This window comes from Aspergillus stella-maris (assembly GCF_047715825.1).
Source record: "Aspergillus stella-maris strain CBS 113639 unplaced genomic scaffold BDV14scaffold_18, whole genome shotgun sequence".
Classification (NCBI taxonomy): domain Eukaryota; kingdom Fungi; phylum Ascomycota; class Eurotiomycetes; order Eurotiales; family Aspergillaceae; genus Aspergillus; species Aspergillus stella-maris.
The window spans coordinates 233,796-252,932 of NW_027396812.1; the positions used below are offsets into that span (position 1 = coordinate 233,796).

At 52.1% G+C, this 19,137-nt stretch overlaps 6 protein-coding genes across 6 annotated transcripts; 2 read left to right on the forward strand and 4 right to left on the reverse strand.

Annotated features, from left to right (window-relative positions):
* The first annotated feature begins 529 nt into the window (after window positions 1-529).
* On the forward strand, window positions 530-2,845 carry BDV14DRAFT_38150 (mediator of RNA polymerase II transcription subunit 17). Its single transcript, XM_073776656.1, has 3 exons — window positions 530-1,038; window positions 1,088-1,473; window positions 1,520-2,845. The coding sequence occupies exons 1-3, from the start codon at window positions 767-769 to the stop codon at window positions 2,734-2,736; spliced, it is 1,875 nt and encodes a 624-aa protein (XP_073629612.1). The 5' UTR covers window positions 530-766; the 3' UTR covers window positions 2,737-2,845.
* Window positions 2,846-2,936: 91 nt separating this feature from the next.
* On the reverse strand, window positions 2,937-4,152 carry BDV14DRAFT_170973 (SDR family oxidoreductase). Its single transcript, XM_073768310.1, has 3 exons — window positions 3,622-4,152; window positions 3,440-3,553; window positions 2,937-3,380 (listed from the first exon to the last, which is right to left on the reverse strand). Exons 1-3 carry the CDS (start codon window positions 3,939-3,941, stop codon window positions 3,038-3,040), a joined length of 777 nt encoding a protein of 258 aa, XP_073629613.1. The 5' UTR covers window positions 3,942-4,152; the 3' UTR covers window positions 2,937-3,037.
* A 691-nt stretch (window positions 4,153-4,843) lies between these two features.
* Window positions 4,844-6,714, reverse strand: BDV14DRAFT_198772 (sugar porter family MFS transporter; the record flags this gene model as incomplete). Its single annotated transcript, XM_073773038.1, has 4 exons — window positions 4,844-5,170; window positions 5,225-6,149; window positions 6,212-6,541; window positions 6,602-6,714. The coding sequence occupies 4 exons, from the start codon at window positions 6,712-6,714 to the stop codon at window positions 4,844-4,846; spliced, it is 1,695 nt and encodes a 564-aa protein (XP_073629614.1).
* Window positions 6,715-7,895: 1,181 nt separating this feature from the next.
* BDV14DRAFT_38308 (putative MFS pantothenate transporter) lies at window positions 7,896-9,763 on the reverse strand. The gene is made up of 2 exons (XM_073776658.1): window positions 9,042-9,763; window positions 7,896-8,976 (listed from the first exon to the last, which is right to left on the reverse strand). Exons 1-2 carry the CDS (start codon window positions 9,591-9,593, stop codon window positions 8,143-8,145), a joined length of 1,386 nt encoding a protein of 461 aa, XP_073629615.1. The 5' UTR covers window positions 9,594-9,763; the 3' UTR covers window positions 7,896-8,142.
* Window positions 9,764-9,911: 148 nt separating this feature from the next.
* On the forward strand, window positions 9,912-11,471 carry BDV14DRAFT_38333 (magnesium transporter CorA family protein). The gene is made up of 2 exons (XM_073776659.1): window positions 9,912-10,628; window positions 10,684-11,471. Exons 1-2 carry the CDS (start codon window positions 10,057-10,059, stop codon window positions 11,255-11,257), a joined length of 1,146 nt encoding a protein of 381 aa, XP_073629616.1. The 5' UTR covers window positions 9,912-10,056; the 3' UTR covers window positions 11,258-11,471.
* Window positions 11,472-11,819: 348 nt separating this feature from the next.
* BDV14DRAFT_38340 (uncharacterized protein) lies at window positions 11,820-18,745 on the reverse strand. Its single transcript, XM_073776661.1, has one exon. It carries the CDS (start codon window positions 18,558-18,560, stop codon window positions 11,976-11,978), a length of 6,585 nt encoding a protein of 2,194 aa, XP_073629617.1. The 5' UTR covers window positions 18,561-18,745; the 3' UTR covers window positions 11,820-11,975.
* Window positions 18,746-19,137: the final 392 nt, after the last annotated feature.

Consider the following 19,137-nt stretch of genomic DNA (forward strand, 5'->3'; position numbering starts at 1 on the left):
GATAGTAATCTTTGTAAAAAGCAATCAGGTAAGCAGTGAGAAAGCTGAATGTATGAGCTGCTTTCCGGATTGCATTCTCACCGGGCTTTTTAAGGCAACGGCAGGCGCAGAGAGCAGGATCGTATAGAGCAGCAGAGCACAGCATCCCCGCCGCCAGTCGATCTGCTGATGTCACGAGTGGGCCCACCGCTTCTTCTTTGGGATTAGTACATATCCTATCACGTGATACAATTGCCAGAATAGGGCTGCTGCCAGGGCTCACCAGCACATGTGATGCTTGATTGGTTGTCATTATTTTTCATATTGTCCTCTTATCGCCCATTTAGAGAATTGCATGATGGCTCAATTCGCCTTTCATATAGATTTATAGAGTAGTTGCGAGATTTCTTGTTTTCTGGGATTGTGGCGGCTATGCCACGTAAAACCTGCTATAGTTCGCAATATATATTTTTGACCACGACGCAAAAGCCACATCGACAACCGTGGCCAAGCGTATGACATCGACCTCTGGTGACTTTGTCGTGAGACTTTATCTTGCTATTGTAGACATACTTCCTGTACTAAACATGCGACGATATAATTCCGTGATGTTCTTTCCTTGAAGCTGCAGCGGCGACCGAAGATCACGTGCTATCAAACAATCACGTGCGCCAAAGGTTCCGCTACAGGTTGCAGCTCTCCGATGTTCTTCCGAAGCTCACCACAAGCTCAATTTGACCTCGATTCAATTACAGGGGCCACTCTGGAATGAGTGGCTCAATTCACCATGTCAGACTCATTCAGCCTTCCCCTTCGCCCCGTTATCGAGAAACGCGACCGTTCGGACTCCCTACCCCTCGACATCGCCCAGATTAACGCGCAATGGGGCTCCTTCCGCGAGCTCACCGAGACAATCCTACAGCAGAAAATCGAGGAGGACAAACACAAGGATCCTTGGGAAGATGAGGATGGGGGAGACAGAGACTCAAGCGATCTCGATGCGTCGGAGCAAAAGGACCAACTCTACAAACGGCGTGCGGAGATAATCCAGTTTGCCATGTAAGTTGCGTTCGTCAACGACTTGCGATTGAATGCTGACTTTCTTCAGGCAGTCGCATATGGAGGCTTCATTTGCGTTGGATTTTGTATCCCTACTCCTGTCGAAACATAATCCTCGTCAAGCCGAAATGTCCATGTCTCCGTTCTTGAAAAACGCCGTTCCTCTTGGTACACTCAACGCCGAAGTCGTCAATCCGCCGCCGAAACCCGAGTCTACTGTGCAGGATATAAATTCGGTTGCGAGAGGATGGCGATTACAGAACTTCAACTCCGCTGCAAACAAACTGCTGAGTGCTAGCTCGAGACTGGACGCGGAGGTTGATTCCGAGACCAAGTACTGGAACGAGGTTCTTGCTGTGAAGGGAAAGGGGTTGAAGGTCTGCAGACTACCGCGAGAGGGCTCAGCTCTTGGCGTACAATATGGGTTCCTAGAGGGTAGGTTTCCTTGACCGGGTACGTTTTTCTTAATTGACGTCAACAGCTACTCCGATATTCCGCGACCGAGGACTTGCTGCGCTACGAAGGAATGACGACGGAAGCCTGTTCCTGGATAAAGGGCTGGTACCTATCAAGGCACAAGGCGTACGCGTGAGAGTGAAACATGGCGATTATATCATCGGTTGCTCTAAAGTTTGCCGTCCACCGCAAGATGCCCAATCGATCGAGAGCCGTATCCTCCAAGCTCGTGACACGGTTTTTGAAGAGGAGCTCTTTTATGAAGTGATGCGCGAAGCACGGGTAATGGGTAACCAGGGAGTGACGACCCGACAAAATCTGGTGAGGGTACCTGTCTTGGAAGAACAAGAAATCTTGCTGGACTTGGTAGACTGGGATGAGGATCACAGCCCGGAAGCAGCTTCTTCAACCGAGGAAGATGTCTTTGCAGATGCAATTTCTCACTCTATCCGTATCCTCCTTACATACGCTCACAGACAGAATCTGCGACGAAGAACGCAACCTCCACCTCCACTGGCACCCAAACGCCGACCAACACCTGAATATCATATCCTCCGGCCGATCATGGCGTACCTGCAGCACAAATCACACCTCAAGTGGCTCGAGTCATTCATGGGCGACCTGCGCCGGGTACTTGAGTCAGCTGACATCAAGTGCGATATCCAAACGACGCCCTTCTCATCCATTGGCACGCTACAACCGAACAACCTGGTCGCAAAGGTCGAAGCCCTGACCAGGGTCTTCCTCGCACCCCTCGAATCAACATTCTCAGGGTCATTCATCACACCCGAAAGTTCTTTCAAAATCCGCATACGAACGAACCCCGTCGCACCACCATTCGGCACAGTCTACGACCTCTCATTCAATCTCCCACAATTCCCGGACGTCCGCCCTCCGAGCCCAGTCGGACTCCAGGACGAAGTCTCCCAAACAATAACCCACTTCTTCATGCTCGATATCGCAACGTCCATTTCAAAGCAGTCTACAGGTGGAACACCCTGGGAGATTGCATTCCCCCACCATGGCGAGCTGTTTTCTTCAAACCAATCTGGCCCTAGCAAGAAGATGAAGGTCAGCTTTTCGCGTGAGGAGTTGGCTGTCCATACGTATTCTTCGGTACGAACAGAGGCGACTCGCTCGTCGGACAGTGGTCCGGCTATCATGTCTCAAATTTGGAATTTTGGTACGCCTGAGTCTAGGCCGACTCTGTCTGAATTTGTTGCCAAGGCATCCCAGCCATAGTCTACGTCTTTCAAATTCTAATGGACAGAGACTGCTGCTGGACTCGATAATGATTTATGAATGGTAAATACGGGGAAAGGATCCCTACTACACTGATCCACAAATGACTGTATTGGGGTGCCGCGATATTTATGATCTCAATAGATGAACACAGCTAGCTACCATTGATACCCACGAATGCAAAATGTACTATATGTGATTTTCGTATTTCCAACATCTTCCTGAGCTCGAAGGAATCTAGCTTTCTAAATTTTCTAACGTAGTAAACAGATACCCTCCAACATCTTTCCCCCACGTCAATTTACCATGGCGGATCCTCCCCATCATACCGATTCGCCCCCTCCTTATCCTCCCACCCAGGAACACGAATATTCAAGAACCGCCCATTAAGCCCACTATCCGCACCTTTGACATACCGCGCAACTTCTCTCGCGCCAACTTCAACAGGGAGATCCGCGTAGTCCCCGCCTAGATCAGTCCGGAGCCACCCGGGACTAATTGCGAAGCTCGTAAAACCCTCCCTGGAGAATTCAATGGCATATTGCGATGTCAGCATGTTCATTCCGGATTTCGAGACTTTGTATGAGTAGGCTGGGTTCATGTGGAATTTTGGGGAGAGGCCTATTGAGCCGACTGTGCTTGAGCTGTGGAACTATGTTAGAACTTGCCACTGGAGACGGGAGATGGGGGTTTTGGGACTTACATATTCGCAATGGCCTTCCTCTCTCCAGCCCTGAGTAAAGGCAGGAACGCTATCGTGACGATATGCGTCAGCGTGACATTCGTATGGAATACGGACGTCAACTCGGAAGGTGGCCTGCATAAAGCGTATCAGTTCGCTTTCCTCAATACTCATCCTTGAATTATATAACTGGAGAGACTCACATATTCTCAATCCCACCCCCCGTATAAACCGACACCCCAGAGTTATTAACCAGGACATCGAGACCCTTCTTGCCCCTCTCCTTAAGCGTCTGCTCGACGAATTCAACAGCGCTTTTCATGCTCTCGGGGTCATTAGGGTCCAGATGGACCGGTACGACGCGTCCAGATGTACTGGACGAAAGAGACTTAAGGGCAGCAGGATCCTTTGTTCTTGATGTAGCGAAGACAAGGCTGACTTCTGACTCTGGGGAAGCGGAGAGTTCGGTTGCTAGGGCGAGGCCGAGGCCGCGTGAGGAGCCTGTTATCAAGTATGTTGACATTTTGCTTTTATTTCTTTTGGAGTGTTTGTTGGATGTTGTATCCTTGCTGTGCAGGGATGAAGTCAAGTATAAGTATGTGGAGACGTCATGGAGATTAAATCGGTGTCCGGTCGTAGACGGGATTGGTGCTTATCGCCGGGTAACTTTACTCTGCGAGCCAGGTCATCTTATGGACTCAGTATGGAGTAGTATGATGCCATTTACCAGGCCCACGTTCTTGTAGATGTTATGCCTAGGAGTAGTAGGTAGTGATGTGTTATGCTCGGATTATGTAAGTAAAGTCGGAGTACAGCGTCGGAGTACCTAAGTGCATGGGGCCGCGTGGGAACAAGGGTCCTTGTACAACCTAGTACTCCGCATTACAATAGCATTCTGCATGCCTAGTAGATCTCGGTTATGGAGAAAACTGTCATAACGCCCTCTTAACTCCAGGTTCCCAAGAAAAGTGAATCGTCAGCAGCGTGCTTGGAAGCTGAGTTACCAGATACCAAGAAAGGAGCGACTGTCCAACAGACACCAGGGAAGGAGCGAGGGTAGGTAGCGCCCGCTTTGTGAATGTTCAATATGTATTATGACTTGGGACAGTGCGAGAAGGATCAGTTGCGCCGAAAAGGTAGGAGCATACTGCGTCGTTGATGCCTTACTACTTGTACTATGTGGCAGGGATATTGATAGGGCCTCGATAGATCAGATTCTCAGCGTGGCGTGAGATAGGCACAGTATATTCATGGTCTCGTAGATCTCATAATATGGTATGCCGTTGTACCGATGGCATTGTAGGTATGCTCCGTCCATGGCAGAGCCCCCGCTGTTTCGTCAATGTTCCCACCCATTCAGACCTAGCTACAACCAAGCAACCCTCAGGAGTCGACATAGCGAACTCATTCAGACCTGACATACCCTCAAACCTTCCCTTCCCCCCCGGCCCCTTTCTCATCAACATGCGCATGCTCAATAACACTCCCCGCCGCCTTCTCAGCCATCTCCTCAACCCCATGATCAAGCCCAACATCGGCCCTAGCCTGCGCAAGCATAGCGGCATCTTCAGCGCCCGTGCGGCTTCCAAAGACTTTATCCATTTCCTCAAGTGTAGCGCCTTTCGTCTCGGGGAGACAGAACCACACCCAGACGACACCAATGGCTAAAAAGACGGCGAAGAAGATGTATGTTCCGTAGGCCCAGGCTTCGAACATGGGCGGGACGAAGAACGCGACGGCGAAGTTGTTTACCTAGTTGCTTCGTTTAGATTCGGTCCGCTTGAGAGGGAATTGGGAAAGACTTACCCAGTTACTTGATGCGCCGAAAGAAGCGCCCTTGGATCGAATACTTAAGGGGAAGATCTCAGATACGAGCGTCCAACTAACAGGCCCCCAGGTCGCGCCAAACGCACACGTATATAGCCAAATAGAGACGACAGCTGTCCAACCGCCTGCGCGGTGAGAAGGCCAATCATGCCGGAACTTTGCGACGATGATCGCGGGTATAACCATGAATATCCACATTGCGATTGACCCAACAATGAGCATTGGCTTCCGACCGACCTTGTCGATTATGACCATTGCTGGCAGGGTAGAAACGAAGAAGACGACGCCTGTTACACCTGTTGCGAGTAGGGCAGTTGTTCCGCCTGTTAGACCCAGGTCCTCAAAGACATTAGAGGCGTAGTAGATGATTGCGTCGATGCCGGACCACTGCTGGAAAAACATTACCAGCCAGGCCGTTGCGACGCGCTTGAACGCGTCCCATTTGCGGAGGATGTGGTAGTATTGTGCTAGTTCGCGCATTATGATGCTTTGCTTCTCGCGCTCAGCAAGGTGAGGGAAAGATTTGGCAAACGCACGTTGCTCGAAGAGTGTCTCAGCTTTGATCTCTTTGTATTCGACGTCCACTAGGGGATGGTCAAGCGGTAACTTGCGGAGGTAAGCTAATGTTCGGCGGGCTTCCTCGTCGCGGCCCTTTTTCACGAGCCAACGTGGGGAGAAGGGGAGCCACCAGATCCCTAGCATGAGGATCGCAGCGGGGATGCCTTGGATTATGGAGGGGAGTTGCCAGGCAAGGTTGCTTTGGGTTTCTTCCGTACCGCCGAGGTTATTGCTGCCGTAGCCGCACCAGAAGGAGAGCATAATTCCGAGGATTGTGGCGAATTGGTAGAAGGAGACGAGGAAACCGCGGAGTTCGGAAGATGCTAGTTCAGCGTTATAGAGGGGCCTGATTGTGTATGGAGTGTCAGCTGGGTGTTAGTGGCCTCGTCGATGGACGACATCACTTACCCAACACCACTAAAGGTCCCAACACCGATCCCAGTAAAGAAGCGCCCGGCATAAAGCAGGGCGGGATTGTGGTACGTCGCTCCAACATAGAGGTAGCTACCAAGCACAACCCAGCAACAAGCCATGAACATGGTATACTTCCTCGAGAAGATTTCACCAAGGATACCAGCCGAGAGCGAACCCACAATACCGCCAAGTTGCAGCACAGAGGTCAGCCAACCGGTCGAAGATGAAGATTCCACGACGGACGGGAAGTTGTCTTTGAAGCGGTACATAACAAGGGATTGTCCCAGGACTCCCTGCTGGTAGCCATACTCGAAGCCTCCGAAACTGTTCAAGTCAGGTTGATTTACTTGACAGATGAAAGGAACAGCAGAGAAGACCACTTACGACGCAAAGAAGGCAATGAGGATGATTTTAGGGTTAGTCAAGACATGGTGCCATCTGTTCTTGTACAGGGACTTTTTGCGCTCGTCATGGGCGACAACGTCGGCGGGATCCATGATCTCAGTTTCAAGTGTGGATGTTCAAGCTAGAGACAATATTCTTGACCTGGGGGTTGTGCTCTTTTTGACAGTCCATGTTCTAAAACGCGGGGATCGAGCGACACCACGCTAGTTCTGAAGAATCCACGAGTATTGGAGGCATGGGCGACAGGGATGGCTAGGAATGCCCGTTCCATCGAATCCAAGGATAGTAGAGCAAGGCCCGCGCCTAGGGCTGCCATTCTGGAATCCTGAACAACGGCGTGCTAGAGCTAGGATAAATCAGGGTAAACCTGCGTCAAAGCGAAACTATAGTCCTCGTCCTTTATGCTCGTGATCGTCAAGGCCAGGGCTTACTCCTTCCCGAATGAGCGGCGTCGGAAGTCCCCCGAGCGCCTCCACGTCTCCAACGCAGGACTGCGGAGCCCCGGGTTTCACTTCCCGCTTAATATAATTGCCGTGCTTCCTTTATGGGGTGATCGTGGAATCCATCCTTCAGAGCATAGACCATGGTCTGCTGCTTTTCCATGCAGTTTTGACAGCTCTAGGCGCAGTATTGGCGTGCTTGGTAGTACTAGCCTTGTACAGGATTACTAACAGACCAGAGGGACCAAATAGGAAACAATACGCATCGTGAAGAGACATGAACGGGGCTGTCTCAATCACGTGTGCATCTGGCATATACTGCCCTGCTGCCTCATTGACTGTTGTTGGCTGCTGAACATGGATGGCCAGGAATCTGGTTCCATCAAAAGCATGTCGCGTCGCTGTCTCGAGGCTCGTTCAGAACGAAGCTTGCCACGGAGACGATTCCCGGCTATGTCAAGGCCACACAAAATGAAATTCTCTCTCCGGGGAACCTGCGCTCTCACCAGCTGAGGGCGCAAATTTTTTACTGACGCAGAAATGTCTTTTATCCCAACTTTGGAGTCCGCTCGGGATCTTGCCGGCATAATATGCGGATGTGTGTTTAGTACTGGCTGAAGTCTGGACGAGCATCGAAGCGGAAGAGGTCAAGTCCCGCAAGGAGCTGGAGACAACCGGGCGACTCGTTTCTCAACATCGGCGCCGAAGCCAGAGATTGCGGGAACGTCCATGTTGGAATTTACCGGGCGAGTTGATCATGAGTATTCTCGATCATTTATCAAACAGCAGACAAGCTCGGCATCTTTTGTGGACGTTTTTCCAGTGGGCCGCCAAAGTGCCCTTTAGTTATTGGCGCAGGCGTTCCATTCGAGAGCTGATGCTTGAAGACGAGGCCGAACGTCTACCAGGCCCAGATTCGCTAAATTGGCGTCACCTGTATTACAGGGCTCGCTGTATTCAACGGGAGTCTCATGGTCTGCGCAACCGAAAACGGATCCTGGGGATTTGCAGGGAAATCAAGGTCAATTTCGAGGACCAAATAGACGATTCTAAAAAGCAGGTTGGAGACAGGACATGATATCAAGCCTGCTTCTCCGGCTCTCCCACGGACTGGGCGGATGTCTCATCCGCCTGGCGTCCAGTTATAGCTTGATTTCCGCGAGATGTTTTCAGTAGAATAGCGGTAGTCCACAATCCAAGTGCAATTGAACAACCGATCATTGCCCACATACCCCGCGTAAAACGCGGCGCCAGGTCAGCCGAGTAGAATATGATGCTCCACCAGGCATTCACCGCATTGTTTCCCAGATTCATACTGGCAATAACAACCGAGCGTTGTCTAGCATCTTGAGATCGCATTGCGTCGTTGCACCAAGTGAAAAAGGTTGCCTGGCAGGCATAGACTGCGCCAGCCCAGTAGTATGCACCAAACACGGTTGGGGTGGAATCAAACTTTGTCAGGATGAGGACTGCAGTGACGGTCCCGATGATGGCGATAAAATACCCAACAAGCCACCGCTTGCCGCCTAGTACGTCGGTAAGTGTAGCCCAAAACAGTGTGGAGACGATGCCGACGGCAGGAACTCCAGTCGGGTAATTGTTGAGCTGTGCAACAGAGTAGTCAATAGTTGGATGTGCCTTCATATAGAGCTGGAGAAGCGTGTTTGACGAGAAGGACTCTGTCTCGCCCGCAATCACCCAAAGAATGACAAATCCCCACCAATACCAGGTCCCAAAGAGCCGTTTCAAAAAGGCACGATCTATGGGAGCACGCTCTGCGTTGGCTCCTGGCAATCGCGAGGCAGCCAGCTCGCGTTCAGATTGATTCAAATAGGTGGCCCTGGTGGTGGTTGGGGTGTCAGGGAACAGAAACAGTCCATAGATTGCAATCGGAAGCGTGATCAGGCCGTCAATCTACTCAATCAGCACAAAGGTCAATTTTCAAAGAGATATGGATAGAACATGATCAGTCAACATACTATAAACAACCATCGCCAGCCAGACAAGCCAGAAGCTCCATCTAGTGATGCATGTATCCCGGTCTGTATGAAACCTCCAAACATCTGCCCAGCGAGGCCGCTGGCGGTGAATATCCCACTTCTCTTGCCCAATTCGCGCTCGGTATACCAAGAGCCTAGAATATAATGGGTGCCTGAGAAGGTGCTTGCTTCAGCAAGCCCTAAAAAGAAGCGGATGGCCATGATACCTTGCGGGTTGTGCACCGCAGCGGTAACCATGGTAAGACAACCCCATAGAAGTACCATGCTCGGAAAGAAGACGCGCGGTGGAAGATAAGTGAGCGCTAGGTTAGAAGGGATCTGGCCAAGGATATAGCCGACGGTGAATACAGTATTGATCACATTGAGCTGGTTGCCTTCGAAACCCAGTTCTTCCTTCATGCCCGAGACATAGGCGTTGCTGAGGTTGGAGCGGTCAAGGTAGTTGAAGAAGTAGGTGATGCAGCAGAAGGACAAGATGAAGAAGTCGATCTTGAAGAGGAGCTTGGCCTCTGCATCTTTGTTCCACCACATGCTGGCTGTATAAGCGGGAGAGGTGTGAAGACTGGAAGACTAAATTGAGAGCGAGACGCGCAGGTCCTGGAGATCGGGGGTCAAGGCATATCCGCAGCTAGTGAGAACTTGAATGATGCAACATCACTCAGCATTGGCCATGGTCAGCGAAGATCGAGACGATCAACAACACAGAATCGGAGTCAGAGCGAAGGAAGAAAGCAAACGGTGGAGCCGAGGAAGGTGATCTGTTGGTGCCTAATTTAAAAGGCTACAACACAATCACGTGGGACCGTTGCTTCTTCGACTTCATTTTTCATGCTTGTCCTCCCGCTTCTCCTTTTGCTTGACGTTCGCTGCGTTCTCTACTCCAATATCCTTATACTATGCGGCCCTCCTTCCGCTCTCCCATTAATGTCGCCGTTCCTGGAGCCCCCGGTTCCTCTCAACTAGTCGCACGGCCAACCCCCGATCGAAGCCAAGGATGAGTCCGTTCAAGAAATTGTCCTTCTTCAGGGTCAAGCCTGACGCCGCGAAGAAACCCCAACAAATCATAACCGATGTGAAAGATATTATCCCGCCGGAACCAACCCAGTTGACGTTCTTCTCGTCGCAGCTGGATTCCTGCGTTCAGGCGTCTAGTCTCGACGATCTCAAGGCCCTCTACGAACCGCTTTGTCCGCTCCTCGAAGATGGATCATACCCTGGTCTGTGGTGGTTGGATGTAACAGCTCCATCAGAGGAAGATATCGAGACGCTCTCGTCCATCTTCAATCTCCATCCGCTTACGACTGAGGATATCAAGATCCGGGAGGCCCGCGAGAAGATTGAAACTTTCGGACCATACTACTTTTTGTCCTTGCGACCAGCGCGCCAGGTGGAAACAACAGAGGGTGTACGGACATCCGCGGTCAATGTCTATGCTGTCGTCTTCCGCGATGGAGTTCTTAGTTTCTCTATGGGGAGCAATCCCCACGTGGGTCACGTTCGGAACCGTATCAAGGAGCACCAGAGTCATCTTTATCTGACGAGTGATTGGATCTGCTATGCGCTTATGTACGTTTACTTACAACTTTACTTTTAACGAGTTCACTTCTAATTGTTCTGTCAGCGACGATATAGTTGACGGTTTCGCCCCCTTCATCACACAAGTCGAAAGCGCTGTCGAAACAATGGAAGACAGCGTCTCCATCACCCGCCCCGACGACATCGGTCTCGCGCTCCAACAGATTTACCGATGCCGCAAGGAAGTCCTGCACATCCGGCAGCTTCTCAATGATAAAACCGACGTCATCCGCTGTTTCGCGCGACACTGCGATGCGTTTGGCGCTTCCTCGCCAGAAGTCACGCTCTATCTCAGCGATATTCAAGACCACGTCCTAACAATGATGGCGAATCTCGACGCGGCCGAACAAATGCTTTCGAGAGGACAATCGAAGTTTCTCTCTCAACTATCCTTTGATTCAACTCGCATGCGTAATCAGATTGCGAGCGGGTTAAGTCGCTTAACTACAATCGCGGGGATCGTCGTTCCGCTGCAGTTTATTACTGGACTGTTCGGTATGAACGTTACCGTTCCGGCGCAGGACGCAGGCAATCTTACAGCTTGGTTTATTATTCTGGGTGTGCTTCTTGCGCTGGTCGTTTTGTTCTTGACTGTTGCAAGGAAGCTGAGGATGCTTTAATTCGCGCAGCTGGTCTGGTATATAATTTGTTCCGGGGATACTATGTATGGAGAACTAGGAGTATTTGTTTGCGTTCTAGCGTGGAGTTCATCAATGTCTATATCTAATTATTCGCAAACATCTTCCATTTCATTTAGTCCTCTCTACTCCCAAGTCGGCTCTCATCCGTTTGCTATAGCGGAAGCTTGCTTGGAACATACAGAATAATCCTGCGGGTTGACGTTTTCAATTCACTGATGATTTTGAAAGAGTAATTTGCAAAGGCGTATCTCCCAATATTTCGTCAGAAACTTGTGCAATTTTGAAGAATTAGTTGGTATCAAATTGTCGTGGAGCTGACAGGTACCAAAAAATGGTGTGGGAGGAAATATATACTTACTGTCACCACCTCCTACCTCACGAGCGATCTATCAGCGTCACGTCCGGCATAGCACATACCAACAAAGGCATAACCGAGAGATAGGACTTCAATTACAGCCAAAATCTATATCCAATGTGACTGGAGTGTCCAAAGGGCATTCGATACAGAGGAGGACGGAGTTAGTGCGGACATCAAATTATGCACATAGTTAAAGGAGCGCGTGTATTACTAATCTATCTGCACAAGGACGAAACACGCACAAGCCCAAACGCCACCAAGAACCAAAACAATAAAGCCAAACACAAAACGATCATATATCCAAATACTATTATACTCAAAGAACGTGCCTGAAGGTAGTCACTTTATCCAAGCCATCTCCCTCCACCGCTGCATATACCGTCCGACCTCCTCCGCACTAACGGGCCCCTGAGACGCCATCGCCTTGGAATGCTGCTGCGAGAGCGTCGTGTCGAGAATCAGTCCGCCGCAGGCCATATGCTCGAAGTCCCGAGTGAAAAACTCCATTATCTTCGCGGCGGGGATGTCGCGGTCGCGATCGAGCGGTGAAGAGCGCAAGAGGTTGAGGAAGTCTTGATAGGGGATGATCCTGTCTGATGGGATTGAGAGGGCGCGCGTTATCACGGAACTCATTTCCTTCCAGGGTTGGCCGACAGGGTTGTCGATATGGTACACTGGGTATGCGTCTCGCTCGCGGGGTTCTTGCTGAACAGTGCCATGGCTGGTTTTGATGCCGGGGAGGAGAAGGTCGGTCATTGTCTGCGCGACCGTGTCGACGGGGACCCAGTGCAGAGGACCGTCGAGATCTGGCCAGGCCTGAAGAGCTTGGGCGGTCTTGATGAGCATCGGCATGTGCTCAGTGTTCGGCCAGATGCCCGTGTGTGTTGAACCTGTGATTTGACCAGGGCGAACGACCATGGGGCGGAAGAACTGTGGATACCGGTGAAGCGTCTCGTCGAGCATACGCTCACAGACCCATTTGGCCTCTGGGTATCCGAGTGGGAGAGTATGGCCGAGATCGACACGTTGCTCGAGGACGCGTTGCTGAGCGGCAGAGCCCACAACGCTGATCGAAGAGACGAACTGGAAGCCGACGCGCAGCCCGTTGTGAGCCTGGTTGCATGCCATTTCGCCGGCCAAATCGAGCAGGTTGCGCAGCGCTTGGAATTGTGGAACGAACGTCTGGATGGGACGTGCAAGACTCATTGGCCATGCGTTGTGGACGATATGAGTGGCATTCTCGGCTAGCCAGGTATACTCCTCGGCAGGTAGACCCAAATGTGGTTCGGCGGTGCTACCGTCCAACATACGGAGCTTGGTAGACTCGAACTCTGTTAGCTCCAACATGCGTGATGAGAGTGCTTCAAGTTGTCGAGGCTTCCCCGGAGTGTTACTGCGCCGGTTCAAACAAACGACGGTGCGGACCGATGGGTTTCGCGCAAAGCTGGCCACCAAGTGGGCTCCCAAGCTGCCTGTCGCACCAGTGATGATAACGACAGAGCCGCGCTTCTCTCGATCACTTCTCGCCGACCGCGACGGAACTGGAGGAATGAACCCAGCCGAGTACCGGGCGACGTACTGTTCTGCTATCTCCTCTCGGTCCGCAGGACTGTTTGTCAATTCCATGCTCGGCTTCTGCTTGAGAAAGACATTGTCACCCTCTGGAAGAGACGAGATATCAGTATCGTCGCCATTGATGAACGGCTCCCGGAATCCGTCGTTCGAACTGGTTTCGGTCGGGGTGGACGGATCAGAATCCCCAGTTGAGTCGGTTTCAGAAGCCACATCTGCCTCAACAGAAGCAGCCAAAGAACCAGGTAGAGAGTTGGAAATGTAGCTTGTCAGCTTCTCCACGGTAGTAGCCTCGAGGAGATCGTTGTGGTCTGGGGAGAACTTGAAAACGATCTCGACCTCCCGCGCCAATTCCATCGCCATCAATGAATCCACGCCGAGATCTGCTAGTTCTGCGTCGCAACTGATCTTATCAGGCTCGATACCAGAGACACTCGACAGAAGCTGTTGGACCTGAGAGGTGATGTCTGGCCTTTTCGACTGGCTCTTGCCCGCCTTCTTGCTGGGTACAGCCACCTTTGGCTGGGTGATAGACGACGTGTCCTTCATGGCTTCCCTTGAGGATACGTTGTTGGGTCCCGGGACAAACTCAGTGAGGATTTTGCGCATAACAGTCTTTGGGATCCTGCTGAACTTGGTACCCATGATGACTTCAGTCAAAGCACCAGTGCGCGAGTCAAAGACAAAGACATCGGTCAGGTAAACCTTGTCGTTAACACGCGAATGGCGAGCCAAAACATGCCAGAGCTCAGGGCCCCCATCTTCCTTGGCCTTTGCGCTGGCCAGGTATGGAGAGCGCATCCAGAGCTCACAACCGGTGGCGATGAAGACATCATCTGGGCTGCGGTCTGTCATACAGCTGACCCAGATACCACCAGTCTGCATAAAACATTCACTCAGAGGAACATCGAGCCAAGTATCGTTGGAACGTTTGCGCAAGACGCACCCGGCACTTTCGTTGCCACGACCAACCAGCCGCCGGAGACTGCGGTAGAGGTCGGTGTATGAAATGACGTCGCTGAAGCCCTGATACACGTTGCGCCCCTGCAAGACATGAACATCCTCCTCATCGTCGCTAAGCGCCCCGCCAGCCTTTTCAAGAACATCGAGACATTGACGGTGTGGCACCATTCGTTGCAGTCGCGCAAACTCCGCCCGGTAAATCGCGTCATCTGGCGAGCGGATATGAAGGGATCCTTTAACATGGAGAAGGGTGGCTAGGTTGTTCTCACGAGTACTGGTGATGTTCCACTTCCATAGCGTGTGGGTGTCGTCTGTGGCGGAGAGGTTCAACCAGAATGTTCGGGATGGGTCAAGACAAACAGGGGCGGAGTTGACCATGTCCGCCAGCATAGGTTGCAACCGCTTTTCGGCCCAGTCGGGATGCAAGCTGAAAAGTGCCTCAATAGCCATGTCAACCTCCAGACCAGCAGGGCAGATCGCGGCAGTGCGAGCCATGACATGGCCCTCGACCTGGGCGAGATACTTCTCGGTTTGCGTGTTGATTCGGAAACGAGGCTCTTTCTTATCATTTCTTTCGTACCCGACAAAAGTCCACAGTCCATTGTCTGCTTCGTGGCCCTGTTGCACTGCCTTGAGATCGGACTTTGCAGGAATGATATCTTGATTGTGACGCGTCTTGGCGAACTGACGAGGAGGAAGGATAAGGTGGGCGTGCTGTCCCATTTGTGAAGAGTGGTGCTGCCAGAATGACACCCGAAGTCCTTCTTTCCATAGTGACAGAGTGGTCTCTGTCAGACTATCTGAGCCTCGCCCGCCGTGGGTGATGTTGAGCGCTTGGAAATGGTGCTTGGATGTGACATTGACGCCAGTTGCCGGACGCAGAGCACGACCTGCCATTGCGGTGATCGTAGAATTGGACCCTGCTTCCAACCAGATACTGTCTGGGTAGGTTCGTGCCAGGCGCTCAATTGCGTGGTAAAAGTACACCGGCTTGCGCAAGTGGTCGGCGACAAAGGTAGATGGCGGTCGTGCACCCGTCGAAGGAGAGGATTGGGAATGCTCAATATGAATGGCAGGTGCATTGAATGTCAACTCTTCCCCAAGCTTGGTAAGGGGCTCCACGATGTTATCAGCCAGACTGCAGTGGAAGGAATTTGTCACGTTCAACTGCTTGTGGCGGATGAATGGGTACTTGCTAAAAAGGGTCTCCTTTACCACCTCAATGGCCGCAGTAGGTCCAGCAAGCGTGAAGCTGCGTGGTCCGTTGTAGCATGCAATGCTGGCGGGGTGATCGGAAGTCGTCTCCTTCGCGGCATCTTCCAGCAACTGGTTGACAGTGCTCTCGTCGCCCTCAACCGCCATCATAGCACCTCGGTCGCTGCCCCATTGATCCCTAATGAGACGAGCACGACCAGCGACCATCTTGACCGTATCCTGGATGCTGAGGACGCCAGAAATGCATAAGGCCGTGAGCTCACCGAAACTGTGGCCGACAACAGCGGCGACCTTGCTCGAGACACCGGAGTCCATCCAGCATCGAGCACAACTGTACTGCATTGCAAACAGTAGGCACTGAAGCTTGACCGTGTCCTGGATTGGGCTGGTTGAGAATATATCGGGGTAGATACTCTCGAGACCCATAGCTGTCATTGCCTTGTCGCACTCATCCAGGTACTGGCGCAGAAGACCCACGCTGTCGTAGACCGGCCTATTTAGACCAACAAACGTGGAGACCTGACCACCGAAGCAGAGGATGACTGGACGCTCCGCAGGAACGACTTGGCTGGGGGTTGATTCACCGCGAGAGAGCATCGTCTGCAGTTCAGATGTGGTACGGCAGCTGAAGAGGAGCTGCCTGGGCAAATTCCTATTTGACTGCCGACTGAAGTTAAAGGAGATATCAGCCACCTCGACTGAAGGCCTTGAGCGAACGTACTCCGCAAGCCGGGAGCAGTATGCAGCGATCTCCTTGTCGTCTGTCCCGGATATCCAGAAAGGGAGAGCCAGCCCATCTTGTACAGTGGCACTGTGCTTACCCGGCAAAGATGGCTTAGGAGCTTGGAGGACGACCATTGACGTGTTGGATCCGGATGCTCCGTAGCTGTTGACAAGAGCCGCCTTTCGAGGGTTCCTCCATTCCCGGAGAGAAGTGCTGATTTGCATCTTGTCTGTTGGAGCGGCGATCCGCGGGCTCAGACGGTCGTGACTGGCTTGGGGGGGAATGAAGCCTTCGTTCATCATCATGAGGACCTTGATCAGAGAAACAACACCAGCTGCAGCCTCTGTATGGCCGACGTGTCCCTTGACGGACCCGAGGTACAGAGGCTCCGACCGCGCAGTAACATCGAGACCCTGCGTAATACTGGCATATTCAGCTGGATCGCCCACTGCAGTTCCCGTGCCATGAGCCTCGACAAGCGAAATGTCAGAAGAAGCGATACCGGACTTGGAAACGACCTGGCGGAACAGTGGCGCCAGTGAAGGCTTGTTGGGAACGACCAGGGCAGTGCAGTTTTGATTCTGTTGGACCGCAGTGGCAGCGATGCATCCAAGGATCTGGTCGTTGTCGGCCATCGCTGCGCTCATCTTCTTCAACATTACACATCCGATGCCTTCTGCACGGCAGTACCCGTCACCCTTCTCGTCAAAGGGCTTGCACTGACCGGTCGGACTGAGAAAACTGGCCGCGCCCAAGTTCTGGAACCAGAAAGGGCTATCCATCACTGCAACACCACCAGCCAAGGCGGCAGCACACTCGCCACCTAGAATGGCACGGCAAGCAAGGTGGATGGCGACTGCAGATGATGAGCAAGCGGTATCCAGGGTCATCGCAGGCCCCGTCCAGCCAAAGTGGTGAGATACCTTGCCGGCAAGGAAGGCGCGTAGGTTGCCAGTTGCCGTATACGCATTGGGGTCATAGCACGAAACGTGCTGGTCGTAGTCAGTCGTAGCAATGCCGGCATAAACACCCACTGACTTCTCTGGTTCTATATTTGCGGCGTTCTTTGAGTGCGAAAAATATCCTGACTGTTCGACAGCTTGGTAGGCGGCCTGCAGAAATTGTCGCTGTTGAGGGTCCATGGCGGCAGCTTCGCGAGGGCTCATCTTGAAGAAACTGTGATCGAACTGATTGCGATCTTTGAGAAGGTTGGTGTACCAAGTTCGCGACCCCTTGTCCTCGCGCCATGGTGTGTTGAACTCGATGTTCTTGGGCTTGATTTCTTGGTGCTGGGATTTGCCAGTACGCAGCATCTGGGCAAATTCGTCGAGGTCGTCTGCTCCAGCTGTCTTGATCGACATGCCAACAACCGCGATCGTGTTCTCCGGGTCGATGCCAGCAAAGCTCTCAGGCGCTTGCTGTGGCTTTTTTTGGCTCTGCGCTACGGTTCGAGCGAGCGATGGTGGGATGCACTTCTCAGAGCCAAACGACACAACTCGCGGTGCATCCTCTTGTGGATAGGCAGCAGTGAAGGTGCCATACCAGTCACAGTGCTGAACCAGCATACTGCGGACAGCAACTTCGTGCAGACTTCTTTCGTCGGTGTGGTTGTATGCGAGGTCCATGGACGGATTGGTGGCGAACTGAAGCTCGGGCGTCCGACCACAAAGATCTACCAATGCATCGGTATGCGCCTTTCGTGCCTCTGATGGGTCGTGGAAGCGCCCTTGCAGTCCTACCTTTGCAACTGTTATCCCGGCCCCTCGCAGCTCTCCTGCCACGGCGGATGCTGCTCGACCCGAGCTCGTAAGTGTTGCTCGTGCACGATCATATCGGACGGAAAGGTAGACTTCTGGACGCCAACGGCCAAGGATCTCGTGCAGCTTTGACTCTTGTTTGTCGTTGGTCCACGCCACAGAATAGGACACTGACTCTCCGTTCCCAAGGATATCTTGGCGCGCTTCCTCCGCATCGACGAGGGCTCCGATTAACATGGCAAGCCTGATGGCCACGGCACCATACCGCTGGAGGCCTTGTGTCGTATTTGAGCTCGCGGCTGCAAATGTGCTGAGCAGTCCGGTGCAGAAACCGGTTGCTCTTGTCCCGTTGTGGACAGGATTTTGTGATTGATAGTGCTCGAACTCTGTCAGCTGAGTGAGCACCACAAGTGGCGTGAGTATGATGTTGGACAAGCAGATTTCTCCCTCAATGTTACCAGCATCGCTCAGGAGTGTCCGTAAAGTTTGGAGTCGTTCTTGACCCGGCACCAGCTCGCCAATTTCAGGTACTGCATCCGACAAACCCGTCCAGTATGTCGGTAGGTTGGCGATGGTCTCCTGAATCCAGTCGCGGTATTTGCTGTGGTTGATGTCATGTCGAAGCTTGTCTAGGGCCAGCTTATTAAACGAGAGGCTTTGGGGCCCAAAGGCCAGAAGAGTCTGAATTGGCATGTTGGACTGTTTGCAGAGTAGAAGGAAAGAAGGAAAGGAATGAATGGGACGAGGGAGACTGCCCCGGTGAGTAGGTATGTATTGGGCCAGTTATCAAAGCTACAAGCGGAGTATATGCGTATACTCTTTATAACAGACTCGCGTAGATAAGCCCTTGGGGCCATACAGCGTCCTTCAGCCTCGCTGTCTGTAAGCCCGATTGGACGGCCGGACTTGAGATTGCGGACTTACAGTGAGCTCGAATTGATGTTCATCGGGACATGCCGAAGCAATTATTGATTCGCGGATGCGATGAGAATGATGATCTCCTAGTGAGACAGCCTCTGTCAAGGTGAGTTACAAGGTAAGTCGACCAATACATTTCATCACATCAATAGGACAATCTCAATTGCATTCTACACAATACAATCTCATGATGACGTCCCAGGCCCCCATATTGAGCTAGTGGGTTTGCAGCAACAATGGCATAGAAATCCCGAACCCCGGGTTCCCAGGACAAGACAAGAAGCAATAGTAACCGAACCAGGCTTATCAAGATCCAAGAGAACGTTCTGAGTCGAAGGATCGTAAGCGCGGT